This window comes from Chanodichthys erythropterus, chromosome 16 (assembly GCF_024489055.1).
Source record: "Chanodichthys erythropterus isolate Z2021 chromosome 16, ASM2448905v1, whole genome shotgun sequence".
NCBI classification, from domain to species: Eukaryota; Metazoa; Chordata; class Actinopteri; order Cypriniformes; family Xenocyprididae; genus Chanodichthys; species Chanodichthys erythropterus.
Window position 1 is genome coordinate 27,877,204 of NC_090236.1, and position 20,649 is coordinate 27,897,852.

At 36.5% G+C, this 20,649-nt stretch overlaps 1 protein-coding gene across 4 annotated transcripts in view; it reads left to right on the forward strand.

Moving 5' to 3' along the window:
* fndc3ba (fibronectin type III domain containing 3Ba) overlaps window positions 1-20,649 on the forward strand; it is a 158,531-nt gene that overhangs the window by 125,216 nt on the left and 12,666 nt on the right. For 3 of the 4 annotated variants that reach the window (XM_067362243.1, XM_067362245.1, XM_067362244.1), the window contains 11 exons: window positions 597-771; window positions 1,146-1,232; window positions 4,894-5,032; window positions 5,993-6,064; window positions 6,510-6,628; window positions 7,631-7,736; window positions 8,449-8,621; window positions 9,796-9,909; window positions 10,064-10,213; window positions 12,030-12,310; window positions 15,924-16,139. In XM_067362243.1, coding sequence (XP_067218344.1) covers window positions 597-771; window positions 1,146-1,232; window positions 4,894-5,032; window positions 5,993-6,064; window positions 6,510-6,628; window positions 7,631-7,736; window positions 8,449-8,621; window positions 9,796-9,909; window positions 10,064-10,213; window positions 12,030-12,310; window positions 15,924-16,139 — 1,632 coding nt within the window. Of the gene's footprint in view, window positions 1-596; window positions 772-1,145; window positions 1,233-4,893; window positions 5,033-5,992; window positions 6,065-6,509; window positions 6,629-7,630; window positions 7,737-8,448; window positions 8,622-9,795; window positions 9,910-10,063; window positions 10,214-12,029; window positions 12,311-15,923; window positions 16,140-16,476; window positions 16,828-20,649 lie in introns of those variants that run through there. The other variant, XM_067362246.1, reaches the window with a different exon arrangement.

The window sequence follows — 20,649 nt, forward strand, 5'->3', positions numbered from 1 at the left end:
ATTCATTTGTGCTCCGATGCTTCCTGAAGCATTGTTTTGAAATCGGCCATCACTATAAGTTGTTATTTTGTTTTTTGGCGCACCAAAAATATTCTCGTCGCTTTATAATATTAATGTCGAACCACTGTACTCACGTGAACTGATTTAAATATGTTTTTAGTACATTAATGGATCTTGAGAGAGGAAATGTCATTGCTGACTATGCAGGCCTCACTGAGCCATCGGATTTCAACAAAAATATCTTAATTTGTGTTCCGAAGATTAAGGAAGGTCTTACGGGTGTGGAACGCCATGAGGGTGCGTAATAAATGACATTTCATAAATCAATTTTCTTTTTTTGGGTGAACTAACCCTTTATCTGACATAATTAAGATGATTTTTTTTCTGACACAGTTCAACTCTGAGATCTTGTCACATTTTATTACCATTTTTTAACTATAGTTTATAAACTGTATTAATGAATGAAATGTTCAAGGTGTCTGAATACATTTTTATTTGATTGTATGTATGTGTGTGTGTGTGTGTGTGTGTGTGTGTATGTATGTGTATGTATATATGTGTGTGTGTAATATTCTGTCTCCTGTCTTGTTTATCAGTGGCTTTAGTCCTGAGGTGATCTTCTACACGACTGGAAGTCTGCCCCACTTGCCCCACGCTCCTCGGCTGGTGCGTGCCGGCATCACATGGATCACGCTGGAGTGGAGTCGGCCAGATGGCTGTACCGCAGAGGAAACTGTCACATACACGCTGGAGATCCAGGAAGAGAACATTGTACGTCATTTAGATGGCAGAAGTGTAGTTATAGCATGACTTCCACATACTCAAGTCCAACATACTTGAACCCCCATGGCATTTGGTTGTTTTGCCAATTTTCAAAAAAATATTTGAACCAAATATTTTTTAGAACATTCGACTCCATTAGTGTTTCTTGGACATTTTCATTGTTCCACCAAGGGGAGGCTTCCAACTGTTTCTTTGAAACTGGCCTCCGAATTGCAAAGGGCCGCCTCTGGAACCAGATATTGAGGAGTTGCTCTTTTATTAAGAATTGTTATTTGAAATCAAAATTATAGATTCTTTAAGATTCCCATCACTACTTGCTGTGGCGTAAACAGTGACGTAAGCTTTTGTGCTTATTTCTGCAGGGAACAGAGTTTCACCCAAAGTACACTGGAGAAAACTTGACATGTACTGTAGAGGGTCTGAAGAGAAGCACACAGTATAAATTCAGGGTGAGTGAATGCAGTTTTCCACGTATAGCTTTGAATATCACAAATTATGACATTGTGTGATTTGCAGAGTTCATAAGTTTACACAACCCTAGCTATAAACATAGATGCTCATCATTAAAATAAAAATAAATGATAAAAATTGCTTCTTTTTTAATATTTTAATATACTTTTAGTCCCTTTTGTGCTGAGGGACAAAGCTGGATCACAGCATTGTTGTGGAACAGTGGAACATAAATGTGCAGATCATATTGGGAATTACTGGCTGCTTCACTGCTCAGGATAAGCCAAGGACTCACATACAAGTATAACAAAACAATGCAAACAGTGAAATCACAAAAATGATTCTGCAACCCTTTCAAGGAAAGTCTGATCACTCGGCGACCATATTTGCAACATATTGGCAACTCTTTCAGGCATCCAAGACTAAGTCCTATCTACCTGAATGGGGGAATCCTGAAATCTCAAAAACTGCTTGCCAAACTCACAATTCATTAATATTTAAAATACGCAACAAAATCTGGACTTGCCCATAAATTGTTTCTTATGCTCAAATAGCGTTAAAAAAATATATATATTTCAGGCTAGACAAGCCAATGTGCATTTACAATCCTAAGCGCACATCTCAAAACTCTGACTGTTTCTATAGCAACTGGAGCTTTTAACAGCATTTGCAATAACACAATGATTTTATCGATGATCAATTGGCTCTTTTATTTAGAAGGCGGGACTTATTCCGCCATATTGCGCGTTGCACTTTGTCTCATACGAGTAATACGAGTGCATCGTCTTTGTATATATAAAGACTTAGTTCTGCAAGGAATATGGAAATTTACAGGTGCTGGTCATATAATTAGAATATCATCAAAAAGTTGATTTATTTCACTAATTCCATTCAAAAAGTGAAACTTGTATATTATATTCATTCATCACACACAGACGGATATATTTCAAATGTTTATTTCTTTTAATTTTAATGATTATAACTGACAACTAAGGAAAATTAAGTATCTCAGAAAATTAGAATATTACTTAAGACCAATACAAAGAAAGGATTTTTAGAAATCTTGGCCAACTGAAAAGTATGAGCATGTACAGCACTCCATACTTAGTTGCGGCTCCTTTGCCTGAATTACTGCAGCAATGCGGCGTGGCATGGAGTCGATCAGTCTGTGGCACTGCTCAGGTGTTATGAGAGCCCAGGTTGCTCTGATAGTGGACTTCAGCTCTTCTGCATTGTTGGGTCTGGCATATCGCATCTACCTCTTCACAATACCCTATAGATTTTCTATGGGGTTAAGGTCAGGTGAGTTTGCTGGCCAATTAAGAACAGGGATACCATGGTCCTTAAACCAGGTACTGGTAGCTTTAGTACTGTGTGCAGGTGCCAAGTCCTGTTGGAAAATGAAATCTGCATCTCCATAAAGTTGGTCAGCAGCAGGAAGCATGATGAAGTGCTCTAAAACTTCCTGGTATACGGCTGTGTTGAACTTGGACCTCAGAAAACACAGTGGACCAACACCAGCAGATGACATGGCACCCCAAACCATCACTGACTGCAGAAACTTTACACTGGACCTCAAGCAATGTGGATTGTGTGCCTCTCCTTCCTGTCTTCCTCCAGACTCTGGGACCCTGATTTCCAAAGGAAATGCAAAATGTACTTTCATCAGATAACATAACTTTGGACCACTCAGCAGCAGTCCAGTCTTTAGCCCAGGCGAGACGCTTCTGACGTTGTCTGTTGTTCAAGAGTGGCTTGACACAAGGAATGCGACAGCTGAAACCCATGTCTTGCATACGTCTGTGCGTAGTGGTTCTTGAAGCACTGACTCCAGCTGCAGTCCACTCTTTGTGAATCTCCCCCACATTTTTGAATGGGTTTTGTTTCACAATCCTCTCCAGGGTGCGGTTATCCCTATTGCTTGTACACTTTTCTTCTACCACATCTTTTCCTTCCCTTCACCTCTCAAGCCATGTGCTTGGAGCTCTGTGAACAGCCAGCCTCTATTGCAATGACCTTTTGTGTCTTGCCCTCCTTGTGCAAGGTGTCAATGGTCATCTTTTGGACAACTGTCAAGTCGACAGTCTTCCCCATGATTGTGTAGCCTACGGAACTAGAATGAGAGACCATTTAAAGGCCTTTGCAGGTGTTTTGAGTTAATTAGCTGAGTGTGGCACCAGGTGTCTTCAATATTTTCACAATATTCTAATTTTCTGAGATACTGAATTTGGGATTTTCCTTAGTTGTCAGTTATAATCATCAAAATATAATAAAGAAATAAAAGAAATAAACATTTGAAATATATCAGTCTGTGTGTAATGAATGAATATAATATACAAGTTTCACTTTTTGAAAGGAATTAGTGAAATAAATAAACTTTTTGATGATATTCTAATTATATGACCAGCACCTGTATGTATAAAGCTTGTTGATACAGTATGATGTGAAATGAAAGAATGTTAGACAAAAGGAAACCACAAATAAATGTTAAAGAGACTTGAAAGCTCATATTGGAATACTGACAAGCTCAAAAATACCAAAGAGGTGCATTTGTCTGTTTTGAAGAGAATAATGCTCTCTCTAAAGTACCAGTCAAATATTAATTGCCAAGTCGTAGTGACCTCATGTTTTGGTCAAGCGCTTTTTTTTTTTTTTGTAATGATTATTAGCCAGTAGTGTGCGGTGTTTGACACATGCTCTTCACAGGCACACACAGCATTTTGTATGTTTTTGTTCCACTGTATGGATGACTAACTATATGTGCAGAAAGCGTGTTTGTGTTACAGGGACACCTGACAAATTATGGCTAGAGTCATACATTGTTAATTACAGTGGCAACAAACTGCTTTAACCTTACTCTGTGCTCCACTGACTCATACCACAGTTGTTATTGTTTTTTTGTTTTTTTATCATCACAAATATTTTCTTCTGTCACGTTCATATAGAGAAACCTCCTATCCAATTATGAGTGAACTGCAACCCACATCAAGTGCTGCTGTAATGCAGTGTGTGGGTCTGGCTTAAGTGCTTTCATAATTAATAGTAATTCCTCTAAATGGTGCGCACACCTCTAGAGTTTTTTTTTTTTTTTTTTGTCTTTTTTAAGTGAAGGCATCCATTAAAGCAATGGGAGTGGGAAACAATGCAGTGTGTAAATGTGTTATGTCATTACCTCTGCATTTGTGATCAGTTGTTTGTGTACAGAAGCTCTTTAGTAGGCTGTGTGTAAAGGTTTCTATTTTTGGATAATCTTACGTTTTCTATGCATGAAGATGAGACTAAATAAATTCTTTCTTTTTTTAAATTATATGTTGAAATGTATCATGCATGTCTCTTATTTGCCACTTTTTGAAACCTGTAAACATTCATTTATTCATTATGATTCACTGACAAAACACCTTCCTACAGCTTAAAGTGTTTTTTTTTTTTCTTTCTTTCTTCTGTTTCTAAGAACCCCAGAAATGTGAAAAGGGTCCATTGCTAATAGTTAGACTTAGAGATTTGAATGAACCCATGAGTTAATAATATCTCAAATTATGCAATTCGACAGGAGTTGTGATTTTCTAAGCAATCAGACTTGTTCATCGGATGAACTAAAAGGGCAGAAAATCATTAATGTACAGAATTAAGCCTCTTCTGTCATGTTTTTGTGTCTTACAGCTCATAGCCTCTAATTTGGAGGGCAGAAGCAGTCCCAGTGAGGTGCTGGTGTGTAACACCAGTCCAGACAAACCTGGACCCCCCTCCAGACCCTGCATCAAGGGCTCTATCAGACCCTACAGCTTCAGTGTCAAATGGGGTATGGCTGTTTGTGTAGCAAAAATGTTCAGTTGGAGTTGTTGCATTTGCTGAATTGGTTTCTTGCTGTGAGGGAAATTGGAAATCTCATTTATGAGATTTGGAGGCAAATCCAATTGGTTTTCCTTTTGAGCTCGATCTTTCGAGCTCAAATGAGCTTGAGATTTAATCTTGGAAATCAAGAAGAAATATCTGCAAATATTTAATGTTAATACTAAAAATAAAGTTAAATTAAGTAAAATTGTGTGTTTACAAACATAGACAATGTAATGTCCTTTAGTACTGGTATAGCGTTGTCTCTATCTGAAGTGTGTCACACTACACCTCATTTTGATGCCTTTCTTTGTGATGCTCTGCTTGGGTTCTGCCACATTCCAGTCTAGTTCTTTGTTTGCAAAGGAGAATAGGACAAGGTCTGCGGTTGTATTGTGTTCTCTGTGTGATAAAACACAGTAATGAACCAAACAGTAGATTTCTGTCAGCTGCAATAAACTTCAAGTGCGATGTCTAAAATGTAGTTTTGACTCAGGGAGTTTAGACTTGAAAAGTTTTTGCTCAGTCAATGCGAAGGGATACAACAGCCTAATAACGAATACATGTAGAGTCATCATATGAGAAGTAAATTTTTCCTTTATATCTTTTAAAATATGAGTTTAGCGTACAATATGACCATGCTTTAGGTTTTATTTCTTCCAGTAGTAAAAAACAAATTAATTCTGGCTCAAACTGTAAATTGCTAAAATAGTTTTTGGTGCAAACAACATTACTAACATTTTAAGTGAACCGCAGGAAAAAAATAAATGAAAAATATGTTTATACTGCTTTATCTGTTATGTACTGTACCATATTGTATCCCTAACAGCTAGCAGTCAGTCACTGTCTCATTTTAAGTGTTTTGTTGTTTGGGCATCTCCATATGTGTGTGTATTTATAATATCCTGTCTGTATTGTCACATTACAGATCCTCCACAAGACAACGGAGGTTCAGAAATCTTGAAATACCTCTTAGAGATTTCAGAAGGAAATTCTGATGGTATGTATTAATGTATATGTCACAGTGCTTCACTGTCATTCACCATTTGCCTGCATGTTTTAAGTATGTTTTTGTCCTTGCGTCTTAATTTTATTTCAAAAGTATTTAGAAGTCCTTCTAGTCTTTTTCTAGCTTTTTTCCTTTTTCGCATGATATTTTTTTACAAAAACATAAGATCATTTCATAATTAATCTTATTGTGTCCTCATGCTGTCAACACTGTATTTCTTTTCTTACACAAATGTTGTCAGAACATTTATTTCTCTAAAAGGAATTTCATATAGCCACAAATACCCAATGCTTGCCTGTTCGTTGATACCCGTTTTATCTTGCAATGGATTAATTAAACTTAATTAAACTGGGATCAGTTGATGGTTTACATGGATAACTGACTGACTCTTTGAAAGTGATTTCCCTGCGAATGTTTGTCGCCTTGTATTCGGTAGCCAATCAGTGGGACATTGCATACAGCGGGCCTGCCACAGAGTGTGAGTGTGAGGACTTGAAACCCGGCACAATGTACAGACTGCGCACCTGCAGCATCAGCACAGGCGGCCACAGCCAGGTAACTCACATCTATTACAACAGCTGTATGTCACATTTGTCCAAATGGACTCGTCAGGGGGAAAAAAATGCATTTAGAAAGAATGAGAGTCTATAGCTGGACATTTGCAGGAAAAAAGTACAACAATAGAGAAACACACAGACTATTGATTTTCACTTGAACAGACCATTTAAACATTCATGAGTGGGAAAAGTTTGGATTTTAACCTCACAAAAGTTCAGGAGAAATTTTCAAACCGTTTCAGTTCAGCAATGTTCTTGAGAAGTCTGGTGTGAAATGCTCTTTTTGTGTGTTAGAAGTAACAGAAATCAAAACTTATCATTGCCTGTTTGATGTTGTGACTTTTAAAAATAAAGATTGGATTACATTTTATGGCCAATTTGTGTATAAATTCAGTCCAAAATGCATTATATACACTACAGTTCAAAAGTTTGGGGTTGATAAGATTAGTATTCTTGAAAGAAGTCTCTTATGCTCACCAAGGCTGTAGGTATTTGATCAAAAATGAATGCAGTAACATTATGATTATTGCAATCTAAAATAACTGTTTTCCATTTTAATACATTTTAAAATATAATTTATTCCTGTGATGGCATTATTCCAATCATTATCTCCATTACTCTCTCATTACTCCAATCTCCAGTGTCACATGATCCTTCAGAAATCATTGTAATATGCTGATTTGCTGCTCAAGAAACATTTTGTATTATTTTCAATGTTTAAAAACAGTTGTGCTGTTTTTTTTTGGGGGGGGGGGGGGGGGGTGGAGTTTCCAGGATTCTTTGATGAGCAGCATTTATTTGAAATACTTGTTTTGTAACAACAAAGGACTTTACTGTTATTTTTGATCAATGTAATGTGTCCCTTTTAAATAAAAGTATTAATTTCTTTCTTAAAAAAAATCTTACTGACCTCAAACCTTTTGAACAGTAGTATAAATCACATAGTTTTTGCTACATTTATAGTTATAGATACATAAGTGTTATGCTTGTGTCCTTGCAGTGCTCTGATTGTCTGCCAGTGCGTACGCTATCTGTAGCTCCAGGACGTTGCCAGCCTCCCAGAATTGTGGGTAAAGCCAAGCACAAAGAAGTACACTTACAGTGGGGTAAGATTCTATGAATACATGAACTCTGTCATTCCAATACACTATATCATGTTCACATTTTTGCATTTTATGTTTCTATACAAAGCAACATACAGTGTATTCAAGGTAGTGATCCACAGTGTTACTAACACAATGCTTTATAGGTTATGGTATCAAGAAGAATTATTATTAAGTTGGTAATTTACATTGTCCCAGGATCTCTGCAGTTTCGCATTTATTCATGATGATGTGTAATTACATTTCACCAAGCCCCTCTATGGCATTCACACAAGTAAACCGTTTTGTCATACCCATAAACAGTGTAAGATCAATATTTTCACCATTATCGCTATGTCCTCAATCTAACATTCTCAACGTGCACATATTTTTCAGTTGTAGACTAGAATGGTGCTCTTGAAGTGTGCTTGACTCACATACTTCCTGTGCCAAAGCTATCAGTAGGGAGTTAAAAGCTAAACACCCTCAGCGGGAGTGAGTTCTGGGTCTGTTGAGCTGCTGATTCCAGACTTTCCAAGTGAACACTTTGGATTCAGGCTTTTGGACAAGAAACTTTGAACTGAAATTGTGAAGCTTGGTAAAGCTTGAAGTTGTAAAGTGGTAAAATTTGTTTTGTCTTAGAAGAACTTAAACCCCTTACTTTCGTTATAAAGGATGAATTGAACCTGTAATTTCTATTGTACTGAAGTGCTTTTGTTTCTTTCCCTCATCTCAGATTGTCCCTCCTCTGAAGGGGCATGTGAGGTGAGTGAGTACAGTTTGGAAATGAGGGAGGGAGAGTCAGAGCCCACCGAGGTCTATCACGGCTCTGATCTGGAGTGCACCGTGGGCAGTCTGCTCCCCGGCGCCACCTACAGCTTTCGCCTGCGTGCCGCCAACGAGGCAGGGGTGAGTGATGCTCAATTCGATAATCAAATTGTGATTCTTGATTTGTTTTCTAAAGCACAGCCATTAATAATAATAATAATAATAATAATAATAATAATAATAATGCTAAAAAATTTAAAACAAAACCTACATAAAGTTGTCAACTGCACTAATTGACTAGCTTGTTGGTAGACAACCATCCTGACCCATCCCTACCATAATGCACCTCAGGTTCAGTTTTCAGTTGATCACAGTACCTCGTTCCTCTCTTTATCGCATGAATCGTCTAAACCGGCCAATCATTATTTGAATCCATCTGTAATGTGAGAAACCAGGCTAATTATAATTATGAGATAAAAAGTTAAAATTAAGAGATACTAAGTTCTAATTATTGTGAGATGATAAGTCAAAATTATGAGAGAGAAGTCATAAATGACATAAATCATAATTATGACAGTCATAATTGACAAAAATTGAAATTTTCAGATACAAAGTCAAAATAAAGCAATATTCAGTCAATCATGACCCCATTTTTGTCAATTTCAATTTTGCCCCGATTTCACCTGCTAATATCATATATTTAATTTTTTTTATTGTACTATAATTCTGACTTTTTATCTCATAATTCTGAATTTATATTCTATAGTTTCAAATTTGTCATCATTTCAAAATTTTAATCTAATCTAATGACTTAGTATGTCTCAGAATTATGATTATTTATGTCATAATTATGATTTACCAAAGCACATTTTCTTTTCTTATGTAGTTGATGTCCATAGATATCTACACAACTTGTTGTTCAGGGAGGCAGGGATCAGCTCTTCCTGTCTTTTTTCTCCTTTATCTTTTTCTTTGTTCAATTTAAGTAGTTTCCTGTTTCTTTGCGGGAGTGTTAATATGACATTCAGAGTAAGTGCTAGAGCCAGAAGACTGAATTTAATCCTTTTCTCTGTTTACTTTTCATTGTTTGTGTGAGGCAAACTCCCAAAAGTGAGGAATCGATGCGTCTCGTATCAGATTGCAGTACTGGAAACATGCTTTGATTTCACAAGAATGATTGTCTCGGTCTTCTGTGTTTTATTTGTTTTTCACATTATATTCTGATAGAAATGCACCTTTGAGACATTTCATGTCATGTTTAGAATATTAATTTGCACTACTTTCTCTCTCTCTCTCCCTTTTCTTCTGCTCACAGTATGGGCAGTTCTCTGAACCAACAGAAATAACAACTGCAGCTGGTCCTCCCAGCCAATGTGCAGCGCCATCCCTCACCTTAATGTCCAATACCTGTGTGCTGGTCAGCTGGGAGGTAGTTGATCATATTTAAAGCAGGCCCATCAATAATAGGACATAGATCATACATTAACACATTCAACAAAGAAATTCTGTCAGTATTGATGGTCAGATGAGCTGAAGTACAAACAATCAGCCAATAACTTTTTTTATGCACTGCCTCTCTCCAGAGTCCAGAGAGCTCAGGGGCCGACATCTCTGAGTACCGTCTAGAGTGGGGCCGAGAGGACGAGCCCATGGAGCTGATCTACTGCGGCCCTGACACGCAGTGTGAGATCTCAGACCTGACACCTGCTACTCATTACTACTGCAGACTACAGGTATTACTGTCACTGAAGGGTTCTTTTATGTACACAATATTTATTGTTCAATACTTCTTTTAAAGTGTGGAACAATTTATTTCTGAAATATTTTGTTGAGCCAGTTATACAGACGGTGCCTCTAAATTGCACCCTTCCTACACCTTCATAATGCTTTTTAATTGTATTAGAAATGTCCTCTGTTGTTGACTTGATTTGTAATAATGATATGGCTATATATACAGCTACGGAAAAAATTAAGAGACCACTTAACATTGATTTCTGAACTTGGAGTGGTCTCTTAATTTTTTTCCATAGCTGTATATATATTTTTTTTTACTGTAAAGGCTGTTTTACACAGCCGTAGCTACGTTGTAGGCTGTGTGTAACAAACATGGCTTATGGTGTAGCTTCTCCAAAAATGTAACAACGCGTCAATTCTACACAGACCACAAGCGCTGTGATTGGTCTGCTAGAACCCTTCCCTCAGTCAAAAAAATAAATAAATCTGCATAAGCCAGTGAATACTGCCTGCTACTGGTCTGCATGTGTAATTGCATGTCGACGCAGACAACAATACAGAAGTATAAAAGAAAAACCGAAGCATAGAGACTATATGGTGTAGGTCCGACACAGAGGTATAAATTAGCCTTAAGGCTCAATGCCCTTGGGAGTAACAAAGTCAAAATAACTGATTAGCGCACAAAGTGGTTTTATTATAGTACTTTTTCATGGCTGTGATGTGTCGGCTCTGCTGCAGCCTCACGACTCAAACCAAAAAGATTTTGTGCCATACTTAACGTATTTAACTTGCTCTTGGCCATTTTATCCCATTTAATTATGACTAGAGTAGTAAAAGTATGACAGGAAAAGTTGAAAAGAACAATGAAAGTTGCTGCTTCATTAACTGAATCATCTTGCGCACTGAGGCTGTAAAAAGGTTCTTGTCATTATGCTTTAAATAAATGAGCTAGTGACAGTCATCTCGAGATATTATATGGTGAGAATTAACGGCATAATGATCACTATAATCATTTTCATTTATTAGGAAATATTGTCATGCTGCTCAAAATGCTTTACAGAAATGGAATGAGATAAAAAAAATGTGTCAGTTGTCAGTTATAATCATCAAAATGAAAAGAAATAAACATTTGAAATATATCAGTCTGTGTGTAATGAATGAATATAATATACAAGTTTCACTTTTTGAATGGAATTAGTGAAATAAATCAACTTTTTGATGATATTCTAATTATATGACCAGCATGTGTATGTATGTATGTATATGTGTATGTGTCTGTATATAATATAATATAATATAATATAATATAATATAATATAATATAATATAATATAATATAATATAATATAATATAATGTAAATATTTAAAAATGTATGCTGATGAAATAAAACAGGAAGTTTGTGTTAATAAATGTCACTCTAATCAAGAATATTTTTCTTGTAATTTTTAGGATACATTTATCATCATTATTGCACAAGAAATCACATTAGGGCTGTCAGTGAATTCAGTTATTTAATTGTGATTAATACAATAATTTTTCATAGTTAATGCGTTAACACATTTAGTTCCTTTTAAGGGAAAGAAAACTGAATACCAGGCCTAAGTGTAACTATGTTTGGCAATTTGTCATAATTTTTTCATTTACTGTAATTTTTTAGAAATCACACAGATGTGAATAAAATGTCATAATGTTGAATTAAACAAAACTTTGACAGCTAAATTTTAATATTTTTAAAATTTATTGACAGCCTTAAAACAAAAATATTATTAAAGCATATTATACTGCAAGTTAAACCATGTCCCCTTTTTTAAAGGCGGCGAATCAAGCAGGTGCAGGACCGTACAGCGAGCACATGAGCTGTCAGACCCCCGCCACCGTACCTGACCCAGTCTCAGTGTTGTGTGTACTTGAGCACGACCCCACAGATAGCGGCGTCTACACACCTTCCACATGCCTGGCTTTGAAATGGGATGAGCCCTGCAACAATGGACTGGAGATCACGTCCTACACTCTTAAACTGGGAGAGCAGCTCATCAGCCTGGACTCCAGCACCTGCCATGTGCTGCAGAACCTACAGCCTGACAGTGAATACAGGTATGTAAAACACACAACCATGAACCATTCTGACACCTCCAGTCTATCCACTAGATCACATTTATCTAGTGATTTACATAAGCACTTCTGCGATATTGGAAAACAGTTTTAAATAATAACAGCTTAGCTTTCCGATTGTCTCTGAGCTAAATCTGTGTACTGCAGGGAGTAGTTATGCTTCATCTCGGGTCTCATTCGCATTCAGCAAAGTTGTCCATTTCAGCGAAGTGTGACGCCACAACCACGCCACCCCGCTGCATGCTTCCTCCCCCTGCCCAGGAAGACAGTGGGTAAACAGCAGCGTGTTAATGACGCTAATCGGTAGCTAATGAAAGGAGAAGGCCAGAGGGCAGATTTTATGTGTGTATCTATGAAGTGGTGTCCATAACAGGACATCTATCCCTGCATGAGGCCACCACTGTGCACATACAAGTGTCTCCATCAGCCAGCTTATGCAACCCATGTTTTTGTCAGAGACCTTTGATTATGGTCTTTAAATTAGAGATCTGCGTGAGACTGATTTCTTTTCTCTTTTTTTTTTTCCAGTTTCATCCCACTTTCTGCTGGGTCCTGCAGATTTTTTTTTTTTTTTAGATTTTTACTGTATGTCCACCCGGTCCCCACTTAATGATTTTCTTTCTGCCCATTCACAATCAATTTATACTTCTGTTTAAAAGTTTGGGGTCAGTAAGAATTTTTTTCTTTTTTCTTTTCTTTTTTCAAAAGAATACTTTTAATCAGCAGGGACACATTAAATTGATCTGTTCTTTCTATTCATCAAATCTTGTAAAAACACATTATGTTTTCCACAATAATACTGTTTTCAAAATTGATGATAAGACATGTTTCCTGTGCAGCAAATCAGCATGTTAGAATGATTTCTGAAGGATCATGTGACACTGAAGACTGGATACTGAAGACTAAAATAACATTTTAGAATATACAGTATTAAAATAGAAAACGGGTATTCTAAATTGTAATAATATTTTACAATATTACTGCTTTTACTGAACTATCAAATAAATGCAGCCTTGGTAAGCATAAGATACTCCTTTCAGAAACAATGATAAAATCGTACCAACCCCAGTCTTTTTTTCAACCCTCAATAAACAGAACACTTATATGGACATTATGTCAAGGCATAGAGCTGATGTGTAAGAAAGAAAAGAGAGAAAAAAATCATAGGTTACAGTAAAGAAGGATTACATTATCACATCAGCATTTTTATTCAATATAACATATAAATTATTCATACATTCAAAAAATTAGCCTCAAATCTTTTAAAACTAAGTTATATACTTTTCAAGCTAAGTTCACATACTTGTTTCTCTGGAAAACAATGCTACAGCCAGTTATTCTACTTTGAAATGTGCATTCTGTGTTGGAATGTCTGTTTTTGTTTTGGTCTGTGTTATCCCGCCCACTGCCAATTTACCCAATAGTATTTCAACAAAGATCGTAGATTCTACCCAACCAAAAAAGCATCAGTATGTCCAGAGATGTATTAAATGCAGATAAATCAACTTTGTAATTGTAAATGCTCATCGCCTTCCATTTTTTATTGCGCTCATTCCTGTTGCATGTCATCAACCTGGCAACTCGCGTGAGCATCGAGTCTGAGGAGGAGGGGGTGGGGGAAACAACTCTCTCCGATATTTTACCCATCAGTACCCATTTCAACCACTAGCTGTCAATATTAAATACTGTAATTTTAAGTGATCCGTGGCCTCAAATAGAGCAGAATCTAAAGTTTGTCTTAAGCCGGGTGCACACTAAGATTTATAATAGTCATTTGCGACTGTTGCTTGTCACTCTGTATGAACATGATCCCAGCTGTAAGCCATGTCACACTGTCGAATTTCAGTTGTCATTCATGTCAGACTGTACGGTAGTCAAGACGCATTAAAAACAGACGCACACAAGAAGACTCATCCGGAGTTTCACATCATCAATCTGTGACACATTCGGTGACTGTGAACTGCATTACATGCAAGATTGAAATGGCAGCTAGCAAACATTCTGACACTGACAGAATTTTGTCTGAGATGAAATTTGATCACAATGTTTAAAGTTCAAGACTTTTTTTGGTTTTTGGATTTGTGTCAACATAAAGCTGTGAAGCCAGCTTTATTCATTCTCAATTATTCAGAGGTCTTCAACCCTGCTCCTGGTGACCAGCTGTCCTGCAGAGTTCAGCTCCAACCCTAATCAAACACACTTGAACCAGCTAATCGATGTCTTCAGGATCGCTTCAAAATCACAAATAGATTATTTTTGCAGGGCTATGGATCTCCAGGAGCCGGGTTGAATACCTCTTAATTTAGTTCCAAATTAAAATGAAGATAAGATTTTGAATCTCCAGATTTCAGTGTGGCCTAAGATTTTTGAACCCCACTGTATTTGAATCAAGGCCAGTTTTTTTTTTAAACCATACCTAGTGTAAAGCAGGCTGTGTATCCACTTGATCGCTTCTAGATCGATTGTCTTTTGTCATTAGGGGCGTACAGACTAATGAAATCTTGTGAAAGGTTAAAGTATGTTTTGTTTTCAGTTAAATGTCAACCAAACAGTCTGGTGTTGTGGGAGAGCTGCTGTTAATTCCAGTCCAGACTCCCAGCCCTCCCATTTTTTTTTTTAACCCAGAAATTGATTTTGGTTCCATTTGATTTAATAACATGACAAGGCATTATCCTTGAATGATGGGCTCCTACCCAAAGCACTTTCAACTGACAAATATAAATTTGATTGAGTTTAGCAAGGTGAAAGTTAAGGAAGTTATTTGCATCCTTAAATGAGCGAGACTTGGCATGACGTGGCTTATTACTTTTTACAGTGGCGGTGTGTGAAGAGATCGACTCTATCTCATTTCATATCAAGTTTCAGTCAGGTGAAGCTACAGATTACTGAAAAAATAGCTGTTGTCTCAAAAAAAAAACACATTGGTTTGATTACTACAGTAGTTCATGAAGTGTGCCAAGTTTTAACAGCCAAGATTACATTTGCTGCCAATTTTAATTTAATTTTTTTCTTTTTGTAATTGTTATCATGACTCAAAATATTCTTAGTGTATTCAGTCTTAGAAATAAATAATACATTTTATTTATATAATTTATATAATTTCTACCATGCACTTTAAGCACTGATTAAAGTGTGTCAACTACAGCAGATTTTGTTTATTGTGCCATGGAAATGCCATGAAGTGTTACACACGGTTAACAGCAAAACTGGTGCACATCTGTTGGCCTGTTGATAAACATGTGAAACTGCCTGTACTCCATCCAAACATGCATATTCAGATGAAGCTGCTCATATGAGTGTCATCTGCCCACCTCCTGCATGTAAGGCAGCTGTAAGCAGAGGGAAATGTTGTGGTTTTAACACATGCACATGAATCAGTATAGTATAGTGACTCACACATTAGCTCTGTTATAGTTATTTTTGGAGGAAATTCTGCAAAAATTACCATGTGATAATGCCGGAGTCTTGCTCACTGATATCAGCACAAATATAAATGGTATATCTTTAGTGGTTTACATATTTACACAGGTAAAATTGCCCAGCCCTGAAGATCACCTGGTGTACATGGTTAAAATGAGACTCTCTGTGCTGTCAGTCTGCAGATTCAGGCAGTGAATGAGATCGGTGCCAGTCCCTTCTGCCCTCCCCTGCTGGCCCGCACCAGGCCACTGCCACCTGTCCCTCCCCGACTGGAGTGCACTGCCGCGGGACCCCAGAGCCTGAAACTCAAGTGGGGAGACAGCAGCAATGCCAAGAGCCTGCTTGGAGAAGAGATGGTCTACAACTTGCAGATGGAGGACAAGAACAGAAGGTCAGTTCATCTCAATCACATCTCATAAATAGCAATAGAGGCATCGCTAAAAGGAAAATTGAATTCATTTTGACAGCACGCTGTGAGCAATCATATGATTTAGTCAAGGTGAACTGTAATTAGATAGCAGTAATTTTTTTTAACATTTACATTTTTTTTTTTTTTTTTTTTTTTAGAAATGAATGCTTTTGAGGTCAGATATATATTATAGGTCTTTAAGCCTTACTGTAGTGACATACCTGAGGATCAGTCAGGTCACTAAATTTTTAACCTACCCAAGTTTCAGTTTGGCTCTCTTCCTAATTTAATTGTAACTGTTGATTGTTTTCCTTGGCAGAGTGGCGTGTTGGCAGTATTTGTGAGTGGGCAACAGGCCTGGCAGATGGACATTTAATAAAAAATATAATGAATTCCCTAACCAACACTGTCAAAAATCCTTTTAGTGGTAGACTGGTTAATTTACTAATTATTCTAATGATTCTCTTTAGCCAGTAACAGTTTTGCTACAAAGAGACAGGTGATAGAAGCACTTGTCTTTACCAAAAACGCACCAAGGGTAGTTTATATATTACGGTTTATATATACAGTGCTGTTTAAAAGTTTGTTTTTGAAAGTTTCTGATGCTCACCAAGGCTGCATTTATTTGATCAAAAATGCATTAACCATGATAGTGTGTTTTTTTTTTTTTTTTTTTTTTTGGATGATGATGATGATGATGAATAGAAAGTTTAAAAAAGCATTTATAAATCTTTTGTAACATTTATAAATGTCTTTATTGTTGCTTCACAAAAATCAATTGAGTGCATCCTGTCTGAATAAAGTTCTTGATGTTTGCAGTGCAATATTTGACTGGAAGGGTAAAATGGTTATTTTCATCAGTTACAACTTGTTAGATCTAGCATTCTGCAAACTTTAAATCAGACACAGAGATAGAGTAGTGCAGTAAGATTATTAAATGAATGAATTATAGCATTTATTTTAATTAATTATGAAAGAGAGAGAGAAAGATCCATGTGTAAATTACCTGGGGCTGTGCAGCATCTTTATACTAATACTGAAACTGCAAGTTTTAAAAACTTAAAATTCAACAATATTACCCCCTTATTGCTGAGAAATATATATGTAGCGATTCAGTAGTGAAGCTAATTTATTAATAAAAGTTACAGGGGAGCATTAAGAACAAGTCTCTGATCTGTATTGGCCACATACACACACACTAAATTCGGTTGTCAGTTCACCTTTTTAGTGCTTAATCACGTTCTGTACACACACAGTTCAGTAAAATACGGGAGTGACAACTGCATTCTACAACCGTATTAACTCTCGAAAAAAACAGGTAGTGACAACCGCATTTACAGAAATTCTATGCAGTGTGTACAGAACTAGTTGTTAATGACATTTTTTAACGTGTATCAGAGATGTTTCTCTCTTCTGTATGTGCAGTGAATCACAGGGAAAGCAGTATGAGCCGTGACTCATTCATGTTGCCAGATGTTGCTAAAAAAAATCAACAAACAAGTACAAGCCAATAATAAACCTAAATAAATCCAAATGCTTTATGCTGAAAATAAGACCAAAATATTGCGACTCATGCCTGCTCACTTTAATAACTCCGTATACCTGATCGCTTTATGAGCCGAGTTTAAACAACAAGCCAAAAAAACGTTTAAAATGAGTGATCATGGCAACGCAGCTCTGTGTGAAACAGACTATACAAGCATAAACAAAACACAATGCTTCAGTCAACTGTGCTTTAGTTAAATTGCTGAAAATAGCGAGTGTTTTGTCACTGTAATATTACTTTGGCCACAATAATGGGTACCAAACACGACAGAACATTGCTATGTTTTCCAAGCTGTTAGTCATCACAGTTTCGAGACTGAGCCGTGTTCTATACACATATGTAATGATAATTTAGGGGATTCACTCCCACATTTAAATGCGGTTATCACTCCTGAAACTTACAGTGTGGACGTCGTCATCATGACAGTGGAAACGTGACTGACCCTGGCACGCACTGGTACTCTCACCTTTAGCCCGACAGTGGAAAGGCAGCTACTGAGGCTTTCCGATAATTCCGTTGTTTACTGCGTCTTATTCTGTGCAGAGACTGGAAGTCACAAAATGAAACGTCATAGTCATAAACAGATGAACAAATATCAATTGGTAGCATAATGTCCCCTTGACTTTGTGTTAGTCCTGATGAAATTATAGCGTTAAGCACATTTACTAAAGGCATAAGATCCAATTTCCATCATTGGTGTGCATTAGACTTTGGTAAACGTTTTTTATTTGCTTTATTTGAGTATTTGCTAATGTATGTTAACAATGATTGATTCAGCTGCTTAATCAAAATTAGAGGCCGTCTGCACGATGGGAGAGTCTCGATTCCGCACGGCTCTGAAATGGACTCGTAATCCTTCTGCTATTACACATTTTATTTCTGGTCAGATTACCATAGTAACCAGAGATGTACAATCCATCAGACGAACAATCTCAGACCACTTCTCTGAGTCTTTGAAAAATCCTTTCCTCTACAGTACATTTAATTTTATAATTCATATTCAGAATGTGATCTGTTGAACAGCTGGATCTGCACAAGATTGATGTTTAGTGCTATTCCTTTATATGCACATTAGGAACTTTGAATCCTAGGCAGCATTCCAAAATAGACCAGCCTCGGATAAACAGAGCATGAAGAGGAGAGTTTGACAGGCTTCGGTGGGAATATTAAGTATGAACTGCAGGTCACTGGTCTGTTACCTTCATCTAATTAGTAGATATCAAGCTGGCAGGAATTTCTGGAGATTGGCAAAATACCTTTGGAAGCAGTCATTAAATAGCAGCTGTTGCTTTGTTCTCCGTTTTGACCTGAGGTGTTGAGGTTCTGTGCATTAGACGGATGGGGATGCGCTAGGACTGGACATGGTATGAGGATACCCAGAGCTCACTGCCAATACCAGAAATTCCCACCTAATTTATTGTAATTGAGACCAAAAAAGGTTCAATTAAATTTTAAATGTCTTGGGCTGGTTTACAATGTCATTATGTCCTTTTTATGTCTTAGAAATACACAAATTGGCATAAAAGAGCATTCTTTAACATTTTGTTTTATGGTTTTATTGACATTTTTGTTTTTTTTTATTTTAGACAAATGTAGCTCATCATTACAACTGGTGGCAATTGTCAACAAAATATTTTAGTTAATTATTTATAAGCAGTTAATTAAATAAATAGTTTGGACATTAACAAAAAAAAAAATTTTTTAAAACGAAAGCAATACTTTTTTCAGCAAGGACTCGATCAAAAGTGTGAGTAAAGACGTTTACGTAGATTGCTACAAAATCTATATAATCTTATAATTCTAATAATTGCTGCATTTCTATTCATTAAACAATCCTGAAACAAAATGTATCATTGTTTCCACAAAAATATTAAACAGCACAACTGTTTTAGGCATTAAAATGATTTCTAAATCATCACTTCAATCATGTGACACTGAAGACTGGAGTAATGATGCTGAAATTCAGTTTTGCATCACAGGAATAAATTTAAAATATATAAAAATAGAAAACAATTTTAAATTGTAATGTTATTTCACAATATTACTATTTTTACTGCATATTTGATCAAATAAATGCAGCCTTGCTGAGCAAAATAGAGAAAACATTTAAAAAAAACAATTTTGATTGGTACCAGGGGCGTCACTAGGCCCTTTTTAGGGGGGCTTCAGCCCCCCTAAACTTCTGCCCAGCCCCCCTAAAAAAATATTTGATTAATACATTTTTGATCGCTTCAGTCCCCTTTAAAAAAACTCATTTGAAACGGCGGCAAGCTGCGTCAAGTTTCGGCTCCTCCTCTTATCTGAGTCTGCTTGGATTTAGCGCATTTTTCAATCTGCAGGGGCGCCGAGCAGAGCGAACATCAGAGAGCACAAGGTGTGTGTCGTGTGTGCGTGCATTTATTGATAGATTGCTAATGCTATGATATTACATCTGCATCGGTGCAGTTCTATGTCATAAATGCATTGCAGTTTACATAATGTAATGTTACTGGAGCATTGGGAGCACACGAGACGGCTCGGTTTCTCATCCAATACCAATACGTTTCGCTGCGTGTGATGAAGTGACAAAAATGAAGTGATTAACACCCATGAAAACATACTTTAGATTCAGAAAACGATCATGATTTATTTTAATTTACTTTTTACAATTACAGACATATTATAATGTATTTTGACATTACATTATGCAGCACAAAAATGACACACATCATTGTCTGAAAGCACTAGATGGCCCAGAGAGAGAATGTGGAGTTATTTTGTTTTGTATTATTAAATATAGTTTTGTATTAAGTAATAATGAATCAGGAGGAGTGTCATGATACATAAATTAGAGTAAGCATGGAGTAAAGGGATTTTTGATTTTCCTGATTTATACTATTTATAATAGATTTGTACTTGATTTATAGAAGTGGCAAATTGATAATTCATGTTGTTATTTTTAATAAA